The sequence below is a fragment of the Neolamprologus multifasciatus genome, chromosome 20 (genome assembly GCF_963576455.1).
Source record: "Neolamprologus multifasciatus chromosome 20, fNeoMul1.2, whole genome shotgun sequence".
Lineage (NCBI taxonomy): Eukaryota > Metazoa > Chordata > Actinopteri > Cichliformes > Cichlidae > Neolamprologus > Neolamprologus multifasciatus.
The window spans coordinates 23,710,970-23,737,917 of record NC_140458.1 but is presented as its reverse complement, the minus strand read 5'-3'; the positions used below and the strand labels follow the sequence as shown (position 1 = coordinate 23,737,917).

Here is a 26,948-nt window from a genome sequence, read left to right as displayed (position 1 = left end):
TGTAGGAGAGTCACCCAAATAACCCAGCGTACTGAGACCGATTAGCCTTGTTTTGAGGAAGGAGCCATAATTAATACCTTAAATTCCCTTCTATGCTATTTTGTTTCTGTGTGTTTTCTGTTGTTTGTTTTAGAATTGTTCAATCTAAAATGCCATAGTAGGTCCTTAGACCATTAAGCAATCACTGACAGTCGTAGCAATCGAGACTGTGGGCAGGTAAGAGGCAGGACACCTGTCTGTGTGAAGTGGAGCTTTCCTCGGATCGGCAGCATCACTCACTTTTCTAATGTGCCCAGTTAATCTTTGCTCTCAGTAAGACGTGTGATATAACACGACCATCTATAAAAAAAAATGGATGAGATGGTAAATGAACCATTTGTGAATTATAAGATTTTAAATTGACACTGTTCCAGAGAATTGTTTGCAATACTCAGCCTCCCTCATTTATATGAAAAGGGATCTGGGTGGCTTCATTTCAGGGCTGCGTTGTAGTCAGTGAATAGGAGCATCCTGTGGACATACAGAGAAATGGTGTAGCATTTTTGTAGCAGGGAACACTGTTGTGATTCACAACGGCGTGGCCTGTCGAGCCGGAAGCTCTGTGCAGTTTCTGCGGCTTTGTGTGATGGTATGATTCTCAGTGGATAGCCCACCAGAAGATAAGGGGAAAGAGAAAATTGTTTCATCTTCTTTTGATAAGTCTATTTTCAAAGAAAGTCCACACTGACAATGTTGATATGCTGATAATAAATGTGTATCTCTAGCCGATCTGAATGCACAGCGACTTTCGCAAAGCCAGTGAATCACAGCAGTGTAAAACCTCATATTGATTTCTTTTTTTCTTTTACCTTCAGTTTTATTGTTGATTGAACAGGAGTCATGCCGGTACAGAGATCACAGCAGCTCAGTCACTCTGCTGGTAGATAACAAAATAGACAAACAAAGTGGAGAAAAATACAAAGAAGAGGCTCAGGACAGCGAATTGGACTGAAGAAGGAGAAAATACACGTTGTGGATACAGAGAGATCTGGAGCCGGCTAGATAAGGAGGCTAGATGTGAAAGGCCAATGAGAAATAAACAGAAAGGCCTTGAGAAGCATTGGACACAGAAAGAGATGGAGTAGAAGGAGAAAGAAATGAAAAGACACATTAAGGTTTGAAGTTAAACCTGAGATTAAATGGTGACATGTAGGGGCTGGAAGTTGGTTTAAGTGGAACAAACAGCTAAAGAAACTAAGAAATGTTCAGGGAGAAAAAAAACTGAGATGAATTTGTGTTCAGGACTGAGGCGAGAGACGGGCAAATAAACAGGAAGCAGAGTAGAGAAGAATGAGTAGAGTCGAGGGAAAGTAAAAAACATGATAGCAAACAGTGAGCAATTGAAGAAGTGAAGGGAGAAAATGGGAGAAGGAGAAAATGATGAAGAGGAGGAGGTGGACAGTTAAAGAATAGAGGTAAGGAGGCAGGTGATCGGGAAGGGGGGGAAAGCTGGACAGATGAGGGAAGGAGAGAAAGGAGGAGGGACGGGGAGGCGACATGAGGCAAGTTGGGGAGATGATGGGGAGAGAAATAGGTGACTGTCAGGAGGTAAAAAGCGAGAAGGGGAAGATGAGTGGATACCATGAGGAGATAAGTGTTTATGGAGGAAGGGTTGGAGATGGGCAGGGGATGAAGAGATGTACACAGACACACAGAGAGAAAGGGGCATAGACGTTGGCCCCTCAGCAGTCAAAACTTAATGAAGAAGAATGAGGAGCTTCAGCTTCCTGCTGGACCTGCTGCTGACCACACGCACATTCTCACTTAAGTATGCACTCCTCAAGTTTTGACACAAAATTTATGAAGCGAACAAATAGTTGGACTCCTTTCACCTCATTGCTATGCATGAATAAATATTACAAAGTGTCTCGTAGCTTTCTTAAAACTAGGCCTAATTAACGACCAGAGTTTCTCTCATTTCTTTGTATTTGTCCAGAGATAAACCGTCTGAGAACACTCGGGCATAGGCGTTTCAGACCAACCTTCTAAATTAGTGTGAGTTGCTTTAATTGGGACTGAAGTCTACGCAGGGCTTTTATATCCGCTTTCCAAAGGCAGAACTTTTCTGCAAAGTTGATGTACCATAGAGCAGATAGTACTTTTCATCTCTTAGCTCTCTATTTGTGACTCTGTGACTTCCTGCCCACTAGAGAGAACAGGAATAAAACCTACAAAGAAAAGATGTTAAATCATAACAAATTGTAAGGAAGCAGTGTTCAGTGGGTTTTTTATGAAAGGTGTTGAATTGATTTTTTAAAAAGTGACATTCATTTGGAGCCCATTTATGTCACCGTGTTTCTGTTCTGCTCTCGCTTGTAGGTCTGTTGTGCCTCATTAATGGTGACTGCCTACAGACACTGAGGAAAAAAGTCTTAAAAGAACTGTTGAACTTTTTCTCCCTCTCAGCTCACAGTTTTGAGCCAAAGTTGACAAAGACTCAACAAAACACGGTGGTATAACATGTTGTGTAATGATGGTCTGTTGACAGAAACAGGGGTTATTATTATTAATGTGGTACTATGAGTTTGGCATGTAATAAAGCAATTGCCACCATGCTTTTTTAGCACTGTTTTCCCTGCTGGACTCCTGCATGTTTTGCCCCACAAAGTCTAATGTTATGACTAGATAGTAGGGCTGCACAATTTTGCATAAAATGAGAATCACGATTTTTTTTGCTTAGAATTGAGATCACGAGTCTCTCACGATTTTCTTTTCCAATATAAATATTTATTGCACTTATTAACTGCACATCAACTTCGTAACAGTTGAGACTGAATATAAAAACAATAAATAAACATAAAAACAACAAATGTCTCACATTTTGTCGTTGCCGCAAAATGTTGTACTGCTTGAAATTCCATCTCCACCGTTGCTCGACACTGCGTGTATACAGCAGGTAGTGCAACAATAGAAAAATAGTTGCGGGACGGCACTGTGTAGTGTTTGTCTAGGGCAGGGGTAGGCAAGTCCATGCCTCGAGTGCCGGTGTCCTGCAGGTTTTAGATGTGTCCTTGATCCAACACAGCTAATTCAAATGGCTAAATTACCTCCTCAACATGTCTTGAAGTTCTCCAGGAGGCTGGTAATGAGCTAATCATTTGATTCAGGTGTGTTGATCCAGGGTGATATCTAAAACCTGCAGGACACCGGCACTCGAGGCCTGGCGTTGCCTACCCCTGGTCTAGGGTGTTGATCATTTTCCTAAATCCCTCGTTTTGCACAGTGTTGATGGGAGCCATATCTTTGGTCAGGTGATAAGTAATAGCCTCCGTAATTTCTTTGTGCTTGCAGGAGTTCGATGGGTATAGGGAAGCGCTGTATAAGGTTCCCGTTATTGATGTTTGGGTGGTTGGGTGGTTTGGGTGGTCCTTTCTCCTGTCACTTTCTTGTCATCCCTGACGTGCTCTCCGTTGTTTTTTCCCTGCCAATTTTAGCAGCCAGCTTCTGTATCACGTGGTATAAGGCTCCACCCTTGTCATTTGTTGAGCAGGAAGAGTGAGTGCTTGTTTTCATGCAGATTACGTCCTGGATCAAAATGCGGTACAATCGCATCGTCTTTTTTTTTTTTTTGTTTTTTTTAAATCGTCATTTGGAAATGAGATCGCACATAAGTATGAATTGAGATTGCGATATTCTAACGATTAATCGTGCAGCCATACTAGATAGCCAGCAAAACGCACATCACATGATTTTGTTTTACGTTTACATCATGAGGAAGTTACAGAACTATCATTCTGTTAGCCTTGTAAAATGGAAACTGATATAGAGTTTAGATGCTAGCTGTCACATGTTTCATGTAATGTTCAGGTAAGGGCAGAGGTGCGTAGTAACTAATTCAGTTTGCTCAGTTACATTTACTTGAGTAACCTTTTAGAAAAAAATGTACTTTTAGGAGTAGTTTAACTACACTGTACTATTTTTGAGTAATACTATTATGATGTATCGCTACTCTTACTTGAGAAAATATTCTGGCTACTCTACTCAGTGTGAATAACTTTAGTGAAAACAAAAATGAATCTTACTTTGACACAAACTTAGTTTATATTAAAGTAAGATTTGTTGTTTTATTTTTATTCTATCTGCTGAGTCTGTTGTGCAATTTGGAGAAGTATCATATATAACCTAACAAATATAGACCTATAGGGGTAGGTAATATACCTACTCTAAATAATAGTTTAATATTGATTTGGAAAAGTGTTTCTCCAGCTGATATTTATTATTTTGTAATCATTATTTATATGAAGCATTTTCTTTTCCTTTTCAGTCTTTAAAATACCAAAATTTGCACTAAATGTTATATTTTTGTCTGTCTGATTATCTCATTGTTAAAGATTAAGTCAGATGTTATGATCAGTTACTCACTACTGAAGTAGCCTTTTTTGCTAAATACTTTTTTACTCTTCAGTAATTCTGTGGACGGCTACTTTTTACTTTTACTTGAGTAAAACTATGTTGAGGTAGTGTCGCTATTACTTGAGTACAATTTTTGGCTACTCTACCCACCTTTGATGTAGGGTAACATTTACTGTACAGTGACATTAACTTGATGAATCAGTGAAATATACCCCAAATAATTCTAGTCAAATTTTACCAATTTTAAAGCTTAAAGCTGTCGGCTAGCTCTACTAGTTACTAGTTTAGTTCTAAAACCTAATGTTCTCATTTAAAAACAGAAATAATAAAAACATATTTTGACTCCTCAACCTAAAAAGAAAGACCAAATGATGGCAGATGCTAAACTTGTCAATATTTTCATAAAATCAGGCTCCTGTGATTTAGGATTGTATCAAGTATGAAATGCAATTGTCAAATTTGAAATCTCCTGACGTATCTGTTTTTAAACTTCTGACGTCTTATCTGATAGAAGATTCATTGCTTGTTTCAGGAAATCTGTAATGCTGCAGAACAAAGTTACAAGATTTTAAAGCATATTAAAATATCCTGAAGGTTTTTCATCTTTTTTCACAATAAGCTAAACGTACTATGACTGTCATTAATGTTAATGTTACATATCAGGTTTTTTATCTAACATTTCTACTGTTACATAATGAAGAAAGGTGAAATTTGATTATTATTATCATTATTATGAAACCACTATAAATATGAGAAGATATAAGCTTACAGTTCATGATTAAAAGTCAAATATCTAAATGTACATTGGTAAAATATAAAATAAGAATAAATATATTTGAGAGACCAAGGCCAATCAGCTATTTTTAACTGTCATGTTTGGATTTAGCCCATCAAAATCTGTAAGAAACGCTTTCTCACAAGCAACTTCTTAAAAGTTATTGCTAAAAATTCAACTTTACCTTATGCACAGCATTTTCTAATTTTCCAGATTCTTGATCAAATTACTGCAGCAAACATATAAATATATGAACATTATAACATTTAAGCTGCTGTGTGCCTATTAAACTAAAAAAATATACAGAACATAAAACTCTGTTTTTCCACCTGTGATGTTGGTGTATAAAAACTTTTTTTCCATTAGTGCAGTGAGTAAGTCACTCTCCCTGTGGATGCAAAGGTCAAAATGCTCACTGAGAACAACACATTTGTAAAAGTTCACATCCTTGCAGTTTGTTTGGAGTCTGTAGGTTGTTTTTGGCTGTTACATTGTCACGTTTTGTATTCATTGCTGCGTGTTTAAAGACTTTTGCTGACACAAATTCAGAAAAACATATAAAACATAACTTGTTTGTGCCTCATTGCATGTCGTCCGTGTGTGTTTTTATGTATCTGTGTGTTTTTTGTCGGGTCCAGAGAGAGAGAGTTTAATGCTGTTGTCATGGATATTTGAGTCAGTGAAGAACAGCCTTTTTTTTTTATAAAGAACAGAGGGATGGACTTCAGGACACTCTAATGTGTGTTTTTAAATAAAAAATAAAAAAATACGCCTCTGTTCTTTGGAACATCTATGCTTTGTTGTTCTGCCTGACAAAATGCCCACAGTGAAGGGGGAGAGAAAGAATGTCCATCAATCATCTCACCTTTCATGTGTAGACTTACCTTTTTATAGATACAATCAAATATAGACACATATACACAGTAGACATGCCCGGCTATATTTACATCAGGATCTGGGTTTTGTTCAAAAGTTTGTCAGTTCGTGAGTGTAAATGTTCATCGGTTTGTTTTTGCTGTACTCTTTTTTTTTTAATCTTTCTTTAAAGAATTTTCCTTCATCTGTCAGTTTAGTTTCTCTGCCTTTGCTTCATTTTAAACCAGCACCTTTCATCTCACTTCTTAGTCTGTCTGCAACTCTTTCTCTTTTCTTTCTCCGCGTCTTTCCCGCTCTTTTTGTCTCTCTTGTTTTCTTCCGTCTTGTCTCCTGTTTCTTTTTTTTTTCTTGCTTTCTCTCACCCGCTTCCTTCATTTTTCTCTCCCCTGCGCCGCAGCTGACTTATTGATTTCATTTTCATACTGTTGGCAGTTGTTCCCTCCTTCATAAACCATCAGCGTTGCCTCCTTTCAAGCCGGCATTGATCATTGTACAGCCGATCACAACCAATCTCCACTGAGCATCATTATCTGCTCTCGCTCTTCCTCTTTTGTTGTCTCCTCTGTCTTGTATTCTGTGCTTTGTGGGTTGTATTTTTCAATCTAGCTATTTGGTGCTGTGGGGTTCTGTACATTTAGTTATTTGGGTAGTGAACTTTTGTCTCCCCCCCGCCTTATATTCTTGAATATTATGAGAAACAAAACTAAGCAGCAGGCTTTTCTACCTTCAGAAGTCGGGACTTTAGGACAGGTTGTTTGGCGTAACACGTGTTTCTCTTCCACTAGTACCGGCTTGGCTAAGCTTGACTCAATTTTGGGGGGTTTTCATTACCTGGAACCAGGTACTTTTTTTTTAAGTAGGGTTCCAATATAAGTATGAGAGCATCGGGATTTGGCCAGTCCTCATGCAACTGGTGTTAATGAAAAAGAGTACTGCAATTAAAAGACTAATGTTATGTATTTCAGTCAAAAAGTTCTGCTTTCTGGTTTGCAAATCTCTTCAATAATCACAGTGCAAGTACGTACAACTACTTATACCAGCTGTTTTGTTGCACATTGAACTTTTTCTAAGAGCTGTAGCACACGTCTTTCTCCTCCTGCACGTCCCCTCTCTCCCTCTGTCTCTGTATTTCCCTTTCTCTGTCTTTTGTCGCGGTGCGAGGAGCGATCGAACATCCCATCAAACCATATCCAGAGCCTCTGCTTCTTCTTTCATCCGGTGGCCCTCAGACACCACAAAGCTTTCAAACAAGGGCAGAGTTGTGGGGGTGGGGTGGGGGTAGAGTTGAGGGTATTCTCAGCTGCCTCCTGAGGAGCATTTTCACCATCTTTTGTGCTCTTTGCTCGCTGTATCCTGACCTTTCTGAGCGCCACCACTCCCGTCGGCTCGCGCCACCAGACCCCCTACTCTGTCTCCCTCTTTCTGTTTGCTCCAACAGGGGTCCCGATAATAATTCAGCACGGTGCCGTATTGTGTACTATTGAAAGCCACCTAGGCTGCATAAGCAATTGACACACTTAGTTGGGTTTTTTTTGGTTGTTGTTTTGTTTTGTTTTGTTTTCTGGGCACACACCAGACCGCCATTCTGGTCGGCATTTTATCGGCCCCTCTTGTGTGTGCTTAGGAAGAGGTTTTGTGGAACCAAGACCACCAGCTGGGATAAGAGAGGACAACAGCGGGGCTTTTAGGTGGGTCTTTCACTGGCTTTTGTCACCCCCGAAACAGCCACAACATTATCGGAACAGTCCACTTTCTACCAGCCTCTCCTTTGTGTCCCATTGTGACTCAATCCGTCTGTCTCTCCACTTCTTTTTTTTCTTTATGATTTGAAGCCTGCCTTTCCTTTGTGATTGCTCTTCATTCACACCCTGTATTTCTAAAAATATCGATTTCCTTCTCTCCGTCTCTTCTCTAGCCCTATTGTAAATAAAAAAATACCAATGTTTTATTACCCACTTGCAGAGCTGTTGGTTTTCATGTGAAACCTGTTTTCATATAAATATACTGCAGGCATTTGACGTTCTTTTGTCCCACAAATCCACAAAAAGCAGCACGTTATATTTATTGTACTAAACAATGACATCTGAACTTCATTTACTGGATTTATAAAAGTCTCATTTCTTTAGATTTTGTGAGGAAAATAGGAAGTAGATGCAGATGTTTACTGAAATGGGCAAATATCTATAGAAATGTGTTGCATGGGGCAACGACAGAGTTTGTAGTTTTACATGCTTCAACATCACTTTTGGTACGACCCACTGGTTTCTTCATCCCAGCCTGAACTTTCAGGGCAGCTTCCTTGTCTTTCCTTTAAGTAGTTCTCAGGAATAGTTCCCCAGCTTCTTGAAGGACGTTTAAAGCTCTTCTTTGGATGTTTCTGCCTTTTGTTCCGTTCTCTGACATGATGTTGTTAGACCTTGGCTCGGGGGGTTGGGAAGCGTATCTGTAACCGGAAGGTCACCGGTTCGATCCCCGGGCTCTCTGTCCTGGTTGTTGTGTCCTTGGGCAAGACACTTTACCCTACCACCTACTGGTGTTGGCCAGAGGGGCCGATGGCACGATATGGCAGCCTCGCTTCTGTCAGTCTGCCCCAGGGCAGCTGTGGCTACAACCGTGGCTTGCCTCCACCAGTGTGTGAATGCGAGAGTGAATGAATAGTGGCATTGTAAAGCGCTTTGGGTGCCTTGAAAAGCGCTATATAAATCCAATCCATTATTATTATTATTAGAGTAAGGCCTTCCCCACATAATATCTCTTCCTGCTGATTTTCAGTTCAGTAGTTATATCAGGATAGAAATCTTGGATCAATCAGAATAACTCACAACACATTGATTTGCAGTGACCCTCTCTTCTAAAGAGATTTATTTTATTTCCTGACTTAATTTAATGTCTCCCAACTCATTACAAAACATCCTTCCCTCTCTTGCGGGGCATATAATTACAGATGAGGTTTGTCAACATAAAATTTGAATTCACTTTTTTAGCAGTTGCTTTCTCCTTTTTTCGTCATTTATCAAGAAAACACTGGAATCTTTGTCCTGTTTTTCAGATGGCTTGCTGCTTTCCTCGGCCTTATATCTTTGGAGTCTTTTTTTTCCCCACTAAGTGAAAATACTTAGTAGCTCCCCTCCCACTTCTTGTTTTTGATAGAAGTGGAGGCCAAGTGATGATCTAGGTTGCCTAAAATGAACTTTGTTAGTGGAGCCAATCTAGTACGTGTTCTCCTCCACCTTCCCCTCCATCTTCATCCCTCTGTCCCTCAGCAGTGGAGTGGTCAGGCCTATCAACCGCAGAGCCTCACCTGGGAGCCCCAATTGCCTGCCAGTCATCAGATAAAATGGATTTCCAATTGAGTCAAGGCTCCCAGGCTGGGTGCGGAGTGGGGAACAGCCTGACTCTGCTCTCCTACCTCTCCTGACTTTTTGTTGTTATTTATTTCTATCTCCTACAGTGGTCAGCCCCGGTCTCTCTTCTCCTCTCTTCAGTCCCTTCACTCTGCCTCTTTAATCTTCTAGCCGGAGCCACATGAACTGAAAATAGGCTCACTGCAACAGCCCATAACCATAACCAAGGCACTAGCTGGTCAAAAGTCTGAAAGAACCTCAGCAAGTCTTCATAGTCGGTGACTACTTTAATTTAGAAGGTGTCTTCAATTAGAGCAGGGGTCTCAAACGTAAAGTAGGACAAAACAAACAAGAAAACACTCAAATATTGTCCAAAAATATTGTTTTGTTTTTATAAATTTCAAATATTGTATAACAAGACAAAACTGCAAACGTGAACACAATCTTTGTTTCTTCTCACTCTTAACTAACTGAAGCCTTTCACTGAACTACCAAATAAAAACACTGGAAGTCTCCTACTGTTCAGACATGTGGCAGCACTTGTTATAAGTTTATTCGTATTTAACAGAATAAAAATAAGTTATAAGTGTTTTGTTTACAAATAACTCTCTCACTGAACTAACACAGCCAATCCTTCAACATGTAAGTGCTCTCTGCTCATATTGTTTTCATATTAAATCATTTTTTGCTTTTTAAATAACTAATTTAACATTGTACTTAACAACAAACAAATCCTCGCTAACAAAAAAAGGTTCAAGGGCCAAATTTCATTTGATTTCTTTACGTCAATATACAGGCCACAAGCAGGGGTGACATGGGCCACGAGTTTGAGACCCCTAGCTTAGAGCAACAGGTGGGAAATCCATTAGTTTCTTTTTGCTCGTTAGTACAGTAGATGTGGAAAAATACAGTTCTCAGAACTGCTCACAGGGCTAATTAATCTGTTTAATAATTTGTTGTGTGTAAACTTTGTTATACTACACAGGCCACATGTAGCTTGAGTGAGCCTGACCGGTGACATCTCCTCTCTGAAGTTTAGCTACATATCTAATCCCCGAGATTGTTAAAGTGAAGAAGGGGGGTCATTTCAACATCACATCTTAGTTTCTCTGCATTGTGTAAAAATGCTGTAAATGAAAGGAGTTTGTCAGCGTGACTCTTTCTTTCTCTTAAATTGTAATAATTGTGTCAAATTCTAGAGAAAGTCCCTGTAGTTCCCAGCCCAGACTGTCTCGTAATCATAAAACAACATTTTTATTAATTCACAGAAAATATTTAACTGTGGAAAACAATAAAAAAAACAAAACAAATGAATGTCAATCAGGAAGAAATGTTTTAACAGTTATGAAACACTGGTAAAAGTCCAAATGTTTGCCCTCCTTCACATTTTCCAAAGCTGTCAAGTGAGCTGGATCGAAATCCAGGTGGATTTTGGCTCCCTGCTTTAAATACTCACAAGACTCTGACAACAGAGTCCATCTGCTTTGAGAATTTAAATCGTACAAAAGAAAAATGATCAGGTGAAGTTGATCCTGGAATGTAAAAGATCCCATGTCAATGTTTTAAAGCCATAATACAGGTTCATTTGTTAGCTGGTTTGGAAAGGTGTCGTTCAGCATGCTGTACATTTCTAACTAGAGTTCTCGTCTCTCTTATAAGGGTTTTTCTTTTTCTTTGTCATTTTAGATGTACAGATTGTAATTGTGTCCTACCATTGTTCTGTTTTTCTATTTTGCGTATCCAACTCACTCTTGTTTTCTTTCACGGTCAAGACTCTTTTCATGTCTTTTCAATACGAGCCAGTATTAGATATCTTCTTCACTAAGGTAAACAACAGGAGAGGAGATACGCCTCCATGGCTTACATTATTATAAATGAACACAAACTACTCGTGTGAGCAAAAGTGTATAGAGGAGAATGAAGAGACACTGGAAGGGCAAAAAAAATCAGTGAAATAGAAGAGTCGAGGAAAGTGACAGAAGAATTGAAAGGGAATGGGAGATGAGGAGACTAAACCAGAGGCATCAGATGAGAGGACAAAAGAGGGGAGTCATATTGATCACACTGCTCTGTAAGTCTCTCTGTGGTTATAATGGTTTGAGTTTCACAGCTGGAGTGAACTCTGCAGTGCTTAGAACAGATACCACGTGCTCTCAGCACACACATGCACATAGAGCACATCCATATACGCAGTGTGTCTAGCAGGCGGCTTCAGGTCAATGCGCCCCCAGCTCTCAGTCAATTGAGCTCGTTGCATCGTTCCACTTGGGGTAACCCTCCTCCCTGCTGCTGTCTAGTCTTTGAGGCTAAGTGGGGCAGAGTTGGATCAATTTTTTTTTTCGACTTGGAAACCAAAGCAAATTTGCAAGAGATTCATTTTACGATAAAGAACCTTGGGTTAAAAACAGATTTTTTTTTATAGATGATTTCTGATCATAGAACTAAGCTTAATGGGCAGTTTGAGTTGAAAAATATGAGAGGATCAGTTATTGCTGTTCATTTTTAGGGGAACATCCATGTAGTGAGAGTTGCTGTTTGGGGCCTTTAGCTAAAAAATAAATAAACAAAGGTAAACACCTGTTTCTGTTTCCAACACAACATTCTCTCATAGTTTGTGTTGTCTGTACATGCAGCGTTGCGTAGTTGTTGCCATTTTTTTGTGTGACCTCAGTAAATCCAGGGGAATACTAATCACGCTCTGTCCACAGAATTTACCTGGAAAAAATAAAATTTCAGTCAGCTACAAAAGCGCTCTTTGCAAACGCTCGATAAAATTTCACACGAGCTTGTGCTGCTGTCTTATGAATGCGTTACATGTGCTTCCTTGTACTTAATTGCTTCACATTTGCACTTGAAAAATAATCATAGTATATCTGATCCTCCATTTACAGCGAGTGTTGAACTTTCCTGGGGAAATGAGCTTATATAATAGCTAGGAGTCATCTCGTTAGGTAATGTCTCTGTTTTCAAAGGAAAAATTCTGAAAGACCTTCACATATGAGACCAATTATCTGTCCATTAGTTTTATACGATATAGCTGTATATATTCTGTAAAATGTATTACCTTAGCATTTCAAAAAGCTGCCTTCCAAGGTTGTAGAAACAGCTCTGTATGATGTCAGGGCTCACGTCAAATTAGCGTGAGATTAGTTTAGTTTGTTGGTATCGCTCTTAGAATCACTGCGCCAGCAATTCAAGGTGTTAATTGATCGTTGCCATTTCACGTGAGAGCTCACAATCTGAGCGAACCCCTCTCATGGTACATAAGACAAGGTCGCTGGAATGATGGTGTCAGACGTGTCTTCTTTCCAGGATGATTTGTTGCTAGGGTTTCAAGGACCGCATTGATCTTAGGTTGAAGGATGAAGATTGCACTCCTTGGATCAATTGCATGCAGCTGTTTTTAAATAGCAGGAAGGTACGCCTGATAGGCTGCGCATGCTGGAGCTTGGAGGTCATTTTGTTTGAAAGCTGCAACAACTGCAGCAGAAAAGTGCTCGTATGACAGAGACTTTTTCTTGAAAGTTTTTTTTTTTGTGAATCTAGTGACCAAAAACTTTTTTATTATAGCTTTGAAGCATCAGCTGTATGATCTAAACCCTTTTTTTTCCTTCATATTGATTTAGATGGACGAATGTTTGAAGGCCAGGACACTGACACCTTCATCCCTGTTTGGTTTTGTGCTGCTCATACAAATACTAAATACACAGTGTACTGATCAGCTACAACATTAAAACCACCTGCCTGAAATCGTCCCTTTAATGCCACACAAAGACTCCATCAGGGCATAGACCCAGCAGCTCTTGGGAGATTCTGTAGTATCTGGCACTGGGACATTGGCTACGCATCCTTTGGGCCCGGTGGGATACTTAATCGAATTCAGATCTGTGGCGGTTGGAGGCTGGGTCAGTGCCCAGGGCTTTTTGTAAAGCATTACCTGAGCAATTTGATAGGTGGAGTTTTTCTCCATGGGGCTGGATGTGTGTACACAGTGTGTGTGTTCTTGGCCTACAACAACGTTTAGTTGCAGTTTGTAAGTCTCAAAGTAGCATTCGAGATGGTCAGTGATAGTCACTCCACTCATCAGTTGTTTAAATGTTGTAGCGTCAATTTTTTTTTTAAATATCCGACAAAATGATGACAGTTGAATGCCATTAGGATCAGCTGTCCGCTTTATTTTGTAATCAGAAACTTAAAAAGAGGGACCACAAAAACAAGTCAAGAATTTCTCATAAACCTCTTGAAGTTTGTTAGAGTAATCCCTAGTCTTACCCGCCTGACCTTTCAGCTGTGGTCAGTTAAAGGTGGCAGAGAATAAACAAAACGCGGACACCCCGTCCACCTAAGAACGCCTTCAAAGGTCAGCAGGCGTGGCTGCTGTGCAGATGGACTAATTCTCTGTTCTTTCTTCTCTCTCAGAACCTGCTGGTCAACCACGGATGAAGAGTGGGAGGAAAAGGGTAAAACCGTTACATGACAACAAGCTTTTACTTAAGCACTAATGGCAGCACTGTGGTCGCATTCTTGTTTTGCTTTATGAAAGAGATGGTTTGCTTTTAGCATGCCTTTTTTTTTGTGCTATTTTTTTTCTTATTGTGCTATTTATCTGCGGTGTGATCTGTTACACTATTATTCTGCACTGCTACATACTACGGAGAAGTAAACAAGAAATGAGTGTGTATATTAGGCTCACGGGTTGAGGCGGTGCACTTTCAATTCAGTCATTTATGAGCGCTGTGATAAAGTATCTGCACTCTTCATGATTCCCCTTTTTTGGTGCGTTTCTCACATTTACATGTTTCAGATCATCAGGCTTAGATGACTGTTTACTCTTAATAAATGACATCATTTAAACTCTCTGACTAATATCAAAATTTGCCTGATGATGTGAAGCATGTAACTGTGCTACAAAATAAGGAATCAAGAAGGGGGCAGATCTTTTTTGACAGCACTTGAATGAGATCAGTGGAAAATGTTTCTTAAAATCTGACTTGTAAAGATGCATTCAGGGGCACTCCTCCATCAGCTGAATGTGGAGATCAGGTTACGTCCAAACCCGTGCTAAATTTTGAAGGGTTAAAAAGACTGGAAGTCATTTAAGAAGTGAGCTGAATCAGGTGCACAGGGACCGTCCTTGTTTTGATCTCAGATTGAAAGAAGAACTGACTCACTTGTTTTTCTTTTGAGCTTTATAGATTTGTATTTTTTTAATGACACAGGTATATGCTCAGGTAATCCTGGCCATGACTTTAATTCATCAGACCCGTGATGTATTATATGAGTTTATTAAACCATTCATATCCTCTCACGGTTTTGTGTCTTTAGTTGTGTGTTTGTGTGCCTAATTCTGCCTTGCTTCCACTTTTAATAGCTGAGTGAATTTAATTTCACTGCAGTGATTTATTCATTTCTCTAAAGAAATGCAAAAAAAAAGGAACCTTGGGACATTCTATATAGATGAAGCACCATCCATGATAATCTATTAAAACCTTTCTAAGTCGTTTTGAAGGTACAGTTCAACTCAGGCTCAGTTTGAAAATGAAATGCTGCCATTGAGCAAACCGTTCTGTGACTTTTAGTGACTTTTTTTCCTAATAAATGTGTTTGAAATCAGTTTAAGAGACTGTGAGCTGAAAAATAAAACCCATTAACCCCCATTACGGGTTAAAAATAATGTCAAAAGCAGGTTTCCTCCCAAACATAACTCAAAACAGTGGAGATGAAGAGAGTCATGTTGATATTTATCGTCAAAGATCAGTGAGAAATCTTGGCAAAAGTAGATCAATGTACTTTGTTTTAAATTAAGAGTCTACCACCTAATTTGTCTTTCTTTTTTCAAATTGTGATTTTTTTAAGGCCTCTCAAGCCTAGAGACCAGTTAGCAATCCCCCACCAATGTCTGGTCTCGAGTGGTCGCTGGGTTCTCACAGAGCGGATGTAGCAGCAAAACCCTCACACAGTTTGTGTGAAACATGCTAACTTGTCGCTGACCAGTCTCCAGGCCTGCATGAATGCGCTTATAGCAGTTGATTTTACAGCAACAGCTAGCAACCTCCAGAAACTTTTTGCCAGTGAATACAAATTCTTCCCTACCAGTAAGTGGTTGCCAACGATTCTCTAGGCCTGTGTAAAAGGAGCCTAAAGGCTTTTTAATCTGTGCTGTTTTTACATGCCAAATGCCAATCAGCTGGCATGCAAACAGAGGTTTCTAAAGAAGATACAGAAACAAGTGGACACTTTCAAACGTTTTCACCCAAGTCACGTAAGAAATAAGAAACTGCTGTGAAGATTTTTTCCTGCTGCTACATGAATGGAATAGAAATATTGTAATTCCTGGTTTCATTGTTGTTGGTGGGGCCAGCCTCTCTCGCATCATACAGACTTCACATACTTGCAGGGTTACTGTTTTATTTTTTATCTCATTGCTATTACTCCACTGTGTACTCTTCCCTGTCTTAAAGTAGAATCAGATCCACACATAAAATGATTATGCTAGCCAAACACACTAGCTTTTACTGTTAAGGGCAATGCATTTTTAATTTGTACTGACTCGGTCAGCAGTGCACAGTTCCTCTCTGTAGCAGCTCGTGCTCGTTTTTTGACAGAAAGCCAGTTTTATATATTTCAGGCAGTAAAGCAAAAAGGAGCTGCCACAGAGAGCACGCTGCACCTGCTCATTAAGGGAGCTGACTTGTACTGTAAAGCTACTGATGTGTTCAGTATGAAATCAGATCACACAACAAAAGCTGATTATTGAGTGACTCTTTGATTAAAACTGAATGAATTTATTTTTGCCATACAGACACACCACTTACTCTTCTGCTGTGACGGGGCACGCTCAGTATTATCTGTACTACCTGTGCTATCAAACCCCCCTTTGTGTTATTGCTGACTGAGCTGTAAAATAACAAATAGAAGCTTTCAAATGTCCCTAAAATGCTCTGCATTACTTTGCTTGAGCCCAGAGAAGATTTTCAGACTGTGTGACCTCCAGTACCAAGTCCTAACTGTGAAGTTGTGAAATAGCAGCGCACAGCCTGCCACTTTTCCAGTCTTCATCCCAGTATAGGGAATGTTTCCTCTCATAAAAGTAGCAGATAAATGTATGTTGTTAAAACTAGAGCCGATATTGGCTATTTACAAACTATATCGGCACTGGCTAATATATTGTCTAATATTAAAATGAGTTCATATTAAAACTAAGTAATCACCACCAGAGTGGACTCTACAATTTATCCACTGCAACGTGTTCAGAACGCAAGAAACCAGCTGATCCGAGCAGAAAATCTAAACAACTAATCTGGTAAAGTTCATTTTTCAACTGCATTCTTATATTATCTTAGAAAGCACTTATAAATAATTGCACATAATAAATGTTTGGAAACTCTCTGCATGTTTCCTGTGTCTGAAAGAAAAAAATATCAGCCAATACGTCAGCCAGTGTTGGTAGTGGTTTGGTAACAGTTGTGTGATTAACACGAGACAACAGATGACAAAAAGAAGACACAATTATGCAGATGTTTGGGCATTTAATAAATAATGAAACCTCCTGCATGTCGTCATGTTTCAGGCTGTTTAGGTAAGGCTTGTAGACACACGTCAGGAGCATTTTTAGGAGGGACTGCTTTGCTTTTACTTTTTTCTTTTCTTTTCTACCAAACGCCCCGTCCTCCCTGTAGCTGTCAGACTGCTTGACTGCATGATAGCACGTGTAGCACTGTAATCTGAATGCATCGCTCGTCTTTACTGAATCTTTATAAAGGAAAAAAAAAATAAATCTTTTTGATTGCTTGAGGGCTTTATGGAAACCTCACTGTGTGTGAAGAGATGCATTTTTGAATAAGTTGAAGCATGATGTGATTTTTATATTTCAGGGTAGCAAAACAGGATTTGACACGTGTTTTATTTAACAGAAATTCATTTTCATGTTCAGAAAAAATGAAATAAGAGGAAAGAGAGCAGTACAGACGGTTTCATGGCAGTGGTGCAACTTGTACAGCTGGGGATGTTCCCTTTGTGCTCTGAGGTGTGCAGTAATGCACTTGATTGACTTAATGTAACAAGTTTGACTCAAGTGGCTACATTTTCCCTCCTCGGGGTAATTCCTCCTGAGTTGTAGCTTTAAAATCTGTATTGAGGCTGCGGTAATTGGCTTGGAGCAGGAGTTAGGCTGACAACGGCTCTGCTGCTATGCACCTCACAGTCGAGGTGTTGCGCGCGCGCACACACACATTTGGGCACTAGCGGCCAATCTTAATAAAAGAAATGACACGGAGGTGGAGGAGGGAGGGTAGAAGATGCGGTCTCGCAGATGTTGCTACGGTAACAGCGGTGAGCAAGGGCTGGGAAGCTGCAAGGCAGCAAGTTAGAATGGAGAAGTGAGGGAGACGACAGTCGGCGCATTCAAATGCGTCCTCGCTCTCTCCCCGTTGATCCCGTGTCATACCCAATTACCACTGCAGCGAGGGGAAGGGGGAAGAGAGTGGGGGATGTACAGAGAATACGGGAGGAGAAAGCGGAGCGTTCAGGGGTCTGCTTGAACCTTTCACAAATTTAAGAGATGCCGCACGTGCTCGTGCAGAGGTAAACACCCACGCCTGTTGTTACACGTTTGCAAGGTTGTGGGGGGGAACAGTGTGCTCATGAAAATAGAAGCATGTAGACTGCCAGCGCATCTCTGCATACACTACATACAGGCTTTCTTTTCTGCTGGCAGTTCGCCATGAAATACAGACCTCCCATTTCTAATTTGTTGAGTTCTGGCTGTGTGGGGTTTTTTGGTCCTCCTAGAAGTCATCAGTGAAACCTGGGATCATCAAAATTTCGCTGCAGGGGGGAAATATCACACCTGAAGTGTGGGTCCTTTGATGTAGCCAGGCCTCACTTATTTAAATGTAAATACACTGTAAACTCTGGCCGCTTAGATAATAACCAAGGATGGACTAGAACAATAACTTGATTCAGTCCCAGGCCCCTCTGTTCTATATCTGTGGATGTAACGGGTAGCCTATAAGGTTGGGAAGTTATCCTGATTACAGTGTGCAAAATGTGCTTTGACTCTAGGTGTAGCTTCGAAATCTCACTGAATCCACTGATCCCAGCACAAGGCAACACACACAAAACCTTTAGCGGAAACACTTTTTGACACAAGACCAAGAAGTGCAAGGCGTTGTACAAATGTCAGAAGTATCAAAAGTAATAAAAAAATAATAATTGCACACAGTCACTGAAACACAGCCTTGGCTACAGTTGGCGACCTCTGAAAGAAACTGCAGTTCCTCAAACGGCCACTCGGCACTAAATCATCACACAGAGTTGCATATTTAAAATGCACAGCGTGTTTTGTTCTCCAGAGCTAATGTCTCCCTTTATGACAGATGGATGGGGTTCTCTCTCTTTTTTACACAGCTGACCTGTTTAACTTGTATTAGAGCTATGCAAATTAAAGATGAGACCCACTCTGAGGGACAGGTGGGTACACTCTAACCTAGTTTTTATTGCCCTAAAACTAGAAACCCATTTAATATCACAGACACACCTCGCTAAGCTCATTAGCTAGCCAGTGGTAGATTTGGCTGTAGCTTCTAATCCATATGTATGACTACATCCAATTACAAGCAAAAAAAAAGAGATAGCAAACTCGAGGCTTGGAAGTGACATCACACGCTGGTTTGTGAGCCGCTGTCTGTGGTCGAGAGTTAGAACCACATGTGAGCCTCATCCTGAGAGGTCAGTCAGCTTTTTGCCAGTGCTGTATTATTGCTGGTCATGATGCATGATGACCGTGTGGTAATAACACTGTCCTAAAGCCTTTAGGGTTTGAGTTTATGATGCACTTAAGTGGTGTCATGTATTAAATGAGCACTCAGCAGGCAGAGCAGGCCTGATCTAATGCCCCTCTTCACCACAGTTCTCCTGAACTGTTCTTGCACAAGACACAAAAGCCCAGTTTCTCTCCCAGCAGCGAAACTGATGAGTAATTGATCATTATGATATTTTCGTGGAAATTCAATATAACCGAAGATTAAAACCAGGCAATATAATCCTTAAAGGACTGTTAGTGTTGCTGACTCATATTAAATACTGTGATATAAAGTAGTGGATCATTTGAGAAAGATCCCTTATTCAAACACATTTAACGTTTTAGATTCAAGACTGCCACCTCCACCAAACTCCATGCAACCGACCCCCACTCACAACCCCCCACCACATATGTTTACCCACATACACACACACACACACACACACACACACAGACACGCACATTGATGCCACACCTGCCACACCTGCCACAAGGGAAATCAATGAGTCTTTCTGCTATCTCTCCTCTCCATCAGAACACTGACATCTATTAGCCCAACACTCCATCTGTTTAGCAGTGTGTGTGCGTGTGTGTGTTTCCTCTGCAGAGGCCTTCCCTCACTACATTGCTCCTCCGATTAAATACTTCCACTCCTCTAATGCCATTAAAAGGATGAGAAAAGGTGAATGAGGAGATGAGAGAGAAGCAGCAGAACGGGACAGGGGGAGAACGGTCTGCTTAACCTCCGCCGTCCGACAGAGCAAGCAAACGTTTAGTGAGAGAATGATTTAATCCCCCTGTAGTAGCCCGGATTAATCCTCCGATTTATCACTGCCTCGCTCTTTTCTCTGGGCCTCGCTGTCATTTTCTCTCCCCTCTCAACCGTTTCTTCATCCCCTCTTTCTTCCTCTGTAATGCGTCTGGTTCTGAGTGGCTTAATGCCGTTTAATGTGGTGACTTCCCTTTATCTGCCCATTGTCATTATTCTCTCTTAGGGACAAAGGGTTGCTATAGTGAGGCTTCCAGTGGTTTAAAATGGTACTGACATCAGTTTGTGTGTATTGTGGACTGTTCAGGGCTGCTCACTGTGAGGCTGAAAGTAGGCAGCGTGCTGCTTGGTGCTGAATGCTTAAACCAACATGTTGCACTCTGTATGCTAGCATACTGATTAGCAGGTATTTTCTCTATGCCTATAATCTCAGTTTAACTCGTTGTCATGCTTTCCCAAAGCTATTGTGTAACCGAACCCTGAGAGCTGAAAAACGGTTGTGTTTTCAGTGAACATAAGACATTGGTGGACCACATCTCCCTCTTCCAATAAATAAATAAATACAAAATTATTCTGTCTGTCAGTGTTGTGTAGGCTTAATGTGAGGGTATGCAAAAGTGATCCTGAAATGCTGACATACAAGTTTTCTTTGGCTGCTTTTTCATTCACTTTCACTCCAATTCTTTTACCTGGCCACTTAGAATGTAATCATAAAAAAAGCATCTGAAACCAGGCATAAATCAATGTTTTTGATACACAAAACATGCAATTTAGCAAAGAGTACTTTTTTTTTTTACCAGCAGCCTGGTAAATGTTATTTATTGCCATTTTTTTCTACAAGAAGCCAAAAATGACACACTTTATCAGGCGTGGAATTCTATTTTTGCAACCAGTGGGGTGGTTTCAGAGCTATTTGCCAACAATGTGTCAAATCTTGGTGGTGTTTGGACAAAAGGTTTGCAGTGTCTGCAGCCATTGTGGAGGCTCTGTCATGGTTTCAACCAGTGGTGTTGGGGATTTTGTTAAAACTGATGGAATGATGCACACAGAAAAGTACTGTCAGATTTTGATCAACCATGCAGTACCATCTGAAAAGCTTCTGACAGACCGAGGCTTCGTGTTTCACTATGGCAACGATTGAAGAAAAAGACATAAAAACACAGGATGGAGCACTATGAATCATGGATTGGCCTCCCCAGAGCCCAGAGCAGTGTGGGATCATCTCGACAGAGAACGGAACGAAAGGCAAACAACATCCAAAGAAGAGCTTTGAATGTCTTTCAAGAAAGAATATTTAAATATTTAATAAGTTAAGTAAGCTAATATTTGTAATATAATGGGTCTCCAAATGTGTAAATAACACAGATGCACAAATGGGCATTTAAATGTTGAGTCTGACAATGAAGGTGAATTATGCAGCACTCCTGTAGACCCACAGGCGCATCAGGTACAGACGTGACAGTTCAGTTTGACCTGTAATTGTTGTTCCCGAGCAGAGCAATTTTTGGAAATCCCGGAACACCGCTGACATGCTGCATTCCCCCAAGACTGTCTGAATGTGATCAGGGGGCATCCCAGACGGTGCGTGTGACAGACAGACATCGCTCTACCATTCTTGTTAAATTTTACCAAACTGCCTACCGCACAGCTGCTGTCAGGTGGTTTCCAGTAAATGGCCTCCTCCTTGTTAGGCAGTTTGGACCTGCTGCCTCCTTATTAAATGTAGTTTTTAGGTAGAAAAGAGAATGGACCAAATGACACATACCATCCTCCAACCTTGTTAAACCCAGACAAATCCCTTCCTGTTGGGCATTCCTGGGTATAGGAATAGACCGCTGTAGCGTAACAGGCCCCTCATTTCACTCTAAGCGTTTCAACCAACACTTTCCATTAAATTCATTAAGAGCAGCACAGATTTTATAGTGTCACTGTGAAGGCTGCTGTTGTAAAATTGTTGAGGGAATTTTAATAATTTCTAGTGTGAACAATAGACTAAAAGCAGTGCTTATCCCATCCTGCTTGTTTACTCAATAGCGGCAATGAAAAGTGAAGCACAAGATAATGAAGATAATGAGGAGACGCTGGATGGCTGTTAGCTGTCCAGCCTGAATTTAATAGCTACATTACGCTGCCGTTTACACATTTAAGTAACACATGCATCGGCAAATGTATGTTGCAGCCTGTAGCAAAGCAGTGTGTCAGGCCTGTGACTATATCGCAGGTCATTGAGCAGAGGAGATCATTTAATGGCAGTTTTACCAATTTAATCCACAACCTGAAATTTCTTTTGCTTGTTTTGTACCTTTCTAATGGCATGTAATTGTTGCTCAAGATAATAGCACAGTCTGCTGAGGAAAAAGGTCTTGTGCTGTCTGTATTTATATCTATTTTTCATAGTTATTTAAAATGTGCCACAGGTTATTGTATGAAAGAAGATGTCGTTATAATGACCTTCCAAATAGTCCAAGACTATTTGTACATCCACTGGTTGCGGAGAAACATCATCATGATTTATCTGTATTTTGCCTATAAAAGTAAACTTCTTACTTTTTTTGGGCTTAAGGCCTTCACACAAACCTCCTGTCACTAAAACCAGGAACAGGAGGTGAAATTGGTGTCAAAAGGATTGTGATTGCTTTAGTCCCAACCAGTCGGTGGCAGTTTGCGTAGAAGACTTTGACTTGTCTGCAAACAGCAGCTAACTAAGCTCTACAACAGAAATAACAGGATTTCAAAATCTATACATTATAAGCAGAGAATATTAAGTGAAAAGCACACATTGCAATGTTTGTCACCAATAAATACTGTTAACTTAATAATTCTTATCTCTCCTTTTGTAGTATAGAAAAAATATTGATTGTTATTCTATTAAAGCAAAAAAAAAAAAATCAACATAAAACTGGCTTCTGAGTTCAGGTCAGGTCGTTTTCTATACATGCCCCCGCTAAACTTTAGTGGAACTTATTTAAAAAAAACAGCAAAGCCAGCACATGTGAAAAGGCGCAGTTTTTATTTTCAAGGTGTACCAATGTGTCTAGCTGCGGTTTGCTGGCGAGCAAAGCGATCACGAGGAGGTTTCTGATGCAGCACTATATACATGTTTGCGCCCCTCCACCCCATTAATGAAATACATGTTAGTTACCAAGTGGTCACTAACTGCTCTCTACTCCTGTGTGACCATTACTGCCAGACTAAATATTACACTTTAGTGAATGCAAAGAGTCCATATTTAAACAGTAATGCAGTGTGTTTCATTGGTAGCTGATGTCATACATGCAGTTGTACTCGCGGAGCGTTTTTCTACGTCAAGCACACAAAACCCCCTTTTTATTAAGCCACATTCACCTTTCATACATGACTTTGCTTTTTATGCTTTTATTTTACCAGTAACGCCCACAATGAAACACCAGTGGCTCCAATGGGTTCTGTAACTATTCCAAAAACACTTGAAGATGCAGACTGGTGGAGCCTGGGAGCAAACCACTGACCTTCCAATTAGAATAAAACCTGCAGTACCTGAGCCATAGCCAAATGCTGGCAAACATAATGACATCGCAATGAGCCTTAGGTTTTTAGTGCTACTTACAAATTGTTATCTAAGTAGCTAAACTAGGATGGAGAGCATAGCAAACATTATACCTATGGTACAGATTTCACAGAGATAATCAAACGCGAGACCTGACAAAGTGTGATAATGATTGTGACTACCATGGTGACCCATGTACACCTCATTATAGAGCTAACTCTCACTTTGTCATTAAACGTGTGTTGGAGTGTACATGTGTGAAAGAGAAATTCAACGCCTTGTAACCCAAGAAGAAAAACAGGTCATGTTGTAACTATTGCCCACTCTACCTGAACATTAGCATTGGAAGCCAATATTTTAAATGAAGATAATTCAGTGTAAATTCTATACAAAAGTCTTGATGTTTGTTAAAGAAATGCAAAGTTTTGCAAGATCACCTGGGAATATTTAAACACTCATTGGGGAAAGACTGTTAATTAACCTTTTGTTGCTTTTTGTATTCAGTTCTTCACCTTTTTAATGATAGTAGAAACATGAACAGTCAGACACCAAAGCAACCAACTACAAAAGTTTTTAGAGAGATAAAAAAAAAAAAAAGAAACATGTAATTAGCTTATCAAATACCAGGGGAGCTGCATGAGCCAGATGGCAATGAAGTAACAGTGTCTGATGAGTTGGCGTGTTTGGCTAGAGCTTTTGGATGCAGAACGATGCGTGGTGTTGAATTAACAATGTTTGATGAGCCCAGAGCGGCCTATTGTCAAAGAAAACCTCTGATTAAAAACACATGGGAGGTGTTTTTCACTTATTGTGCCTGACTACAGCTCGAGCCTCTCTTCATCTGTGTTCCAACTTCAAGCCAAGCTATGGTCCAAATGTCAGGAAGTATTTTAACTTGGGTACGTTGGGAGCTGACTTACATGACCTTTCATTTAACCTAAAACAGTGGCAGCTGTAGAGGACGTGACCAAGCCTGCTGCACTTTGATTCTTTAACTTCGGTGCTGTCCACCAGATTTTTGTTTGTTGTTTGTTTTGAAGAAATGGTTACGATTTCTAATTCAGTCATTGGTGTGGTCCGATTTTTAACACAGCTTTTCCAAATATTCTAGTTTTATTTTCGATGCTTACATTATTTTACTTCTCCAGAATTTTCAGGTTTGACAGGTTTTCTGATATTGACATTGGTCTCCAGTTCACCCCACAGATTTTCAGTGTAATGCAAGTCAGGGCTTTCTGCAGCCCAGTCGGTAACTATCATGTTGGTCTTCTCAGGGTAGTTCCGCAATGGAGCCGACGCATGTTTTGGATATTTGTTGAACTGGAAGACAAAGTGATAACCCACACCCAGTGTACCTGTAAAATCTTCACTTATCTTTCTTTCTTCATGATTCTTTCCACTTTGGTGAGAGTCACAGTTGAGACACACTGAAGCATCCCCACAGCATAATACTCCCACCGTGGTGCTTCACAGTGGGGGACGGTGTTCTTTGGGTTGTACACCCTTCCCTTCTGCTTTAAAACATGCGCAGCTTCTCTGTGGTCAAAGAGCTGAGCTTTTTCTCATCACCTGAGGACACAGTTCCTTTAATATGTGCTTTCTCCTATTCTCTCTTTTTCCTGTGTACTCTTCACTACAGCAATTCAATTTTATTCATACAAATCACAACAACAGTCGCCTCAAGGCGCTTTATATTGTAAGGTAGACCCTGCAATAATGCATACAGAGAAAAAAAACCAACAATCATATGACCCCCTATGAGCAAGCACTTTGGCGACAGTGGGAAGGAAAAACTCCCTTTTAACAGGAAGAAACCTCCAGCAAAACCAGGCTCAGGGAGGGGCGGCCATCTGCTGCGAGCAGTTGGGGCGAGAGAAGGAAGACAGGATACAGCACTATCAAATAAAGGCAAAAATGCCCCCGAAACATTCTTTCAATATGCTGTGAAATGTATGTGTATTGCCTGGTTTGGTTGGATCATTGGACAGAAATGATTGTTGATTGAGCATTTGGGGACAGTGGGGAGGAAGAACTCTTTTGTATTCACCAACTGGTGCAACCATTATGGACAGGCATTTGCTGTGAGGTGACAAAAAAGAAGAGAATTGAGACCACCTTAGCAACATGACAAAACAACAAGCGCAAAAAGAACTAAAAACCGAAAGAAAAAAAACCATTATGTCAACAATGATTCTAAATGTACAATGACCTGCCTTCAGTAAAGCACCCTGTGCCCAGCTGAGAGGGTCTTTACCTCAGATGCAATAACAGAAAGATTCAACACACCTTTACTCACACTCTGTGACACATGGATTGCTACCAGATCAATAAGAAGATGGCTCTCGACATAAATGAAGGTATTAAACCACTCACATCCTCTCTAAAGAGGCTTTATCAGATTGGTCCAAAGATTTAGTGCCAGTGTTTTTCTGCCCTCCAGATACGCCTAAGGAATTCCTGTTATTTGTTCTTCTGCTTTATGACGCTTGCAGACATATTTTTCGAGGTAAGACAGACAACACAGTCCATATGTTTGGTCCACAGTGTGGAGACAAACAAATGTTTGATGTAAAACAAAACACAGTGGAAGTTTTCATCATCGTGTCTCGCCCCGCTAGGCAAAGGGAAAAGAAAAAATCCTCGACTTACGCAATGTTTGTGTCAGAGAGGCTCACACTGAATCTGCGCTCCTGCGTCTACTGGGAACACCTAATCACGACTCTTGGTTCTTTATCCTTGTGAGCTGCGCTTTTCTAAAGCTGTTCAGACATGGTCCAATAAGTCAGCAATGACTCTCCAGCAGTGTTTGGACTGTCCAAAGTGGAATGCGTTGAAGAGAAAAAAATAAACCTTGATGGCTTCAGCGATGTTGGATGACACTTTATAGTAATTCATTCATTCCCTAACTGCAGTCTTGAATGAGAAACAAGGGGGCAGCCTGTGAGGTGGCTCTGTGAACATAAGGTGAAACAGTGAGGATAGGTAGGAAATAAGAAGCAGGTGTATCATTAAGAAGAAAGGGCATTAATAAGGAAGACTCTGGACTAAAAATCTCCATTACAGGACAGCTTTCATTATGAAGACAAGGCTCTAAGGTTTGATGTCCGCAGTTTTAATGATGTTACCTTTGATCTTGAAATCTGTCTTTAGCTCCTCTTTCCCTTCCTTTTAATGAGAACTCTGTTAAACACGTTCATGTGTAGAAGCCAGAGAGCTAACTCACGTCCGACTGCATGTCACTTACTATTCAACCGGAGTCACTAATGACTAGTTTTATATGATTCCCGGTGTTTTTCAGGCAGTTGAAGGTGGTAGAAAAAAATTATTCCCTGATGTCACACCTGTTGCTAATGGCAACCACACAGCTATATTAAATAAGTGTCAACCAAGAACCTTGACATCTTTAGTCCTTAATGTCTTTTTAAGAAAGCGGTGAAGTCAATGCTGCGGGTAGGCGGAGATGA

At 40.4% G+C, this 26,948-nt stretch overlaps 1 protein-coding gene across 3 annotated transcripts in view; it reads left to right on the top strand.

The window, feature by feature from the left end:
• The window catches only part of LOC146494957 (MICOS complex subunit mic25a-like), an 81,004-nt gene extending 66,309 nt beyond the window's left edge, over positions 1-14,695 (top strand). For all 3 annotated transcript variants that reach the window (XM_085145300.1, XM_085145295.1, XM_085145296.1), the window contains one exon: positions 13,807-14,695. In XM_085145300.1, coding sequence (XP_085001426.1) covers positions 13,807-13,830 — 24 coding nt within the window. In that variant the 3' untranslated portion in view covers positions 13,831-14,695. The remainder of the gene's footprint in view (positions 1-13,806) is intronic.
• Positions 14,696-26,948: the final 12,253 nt, after the last annotated feature.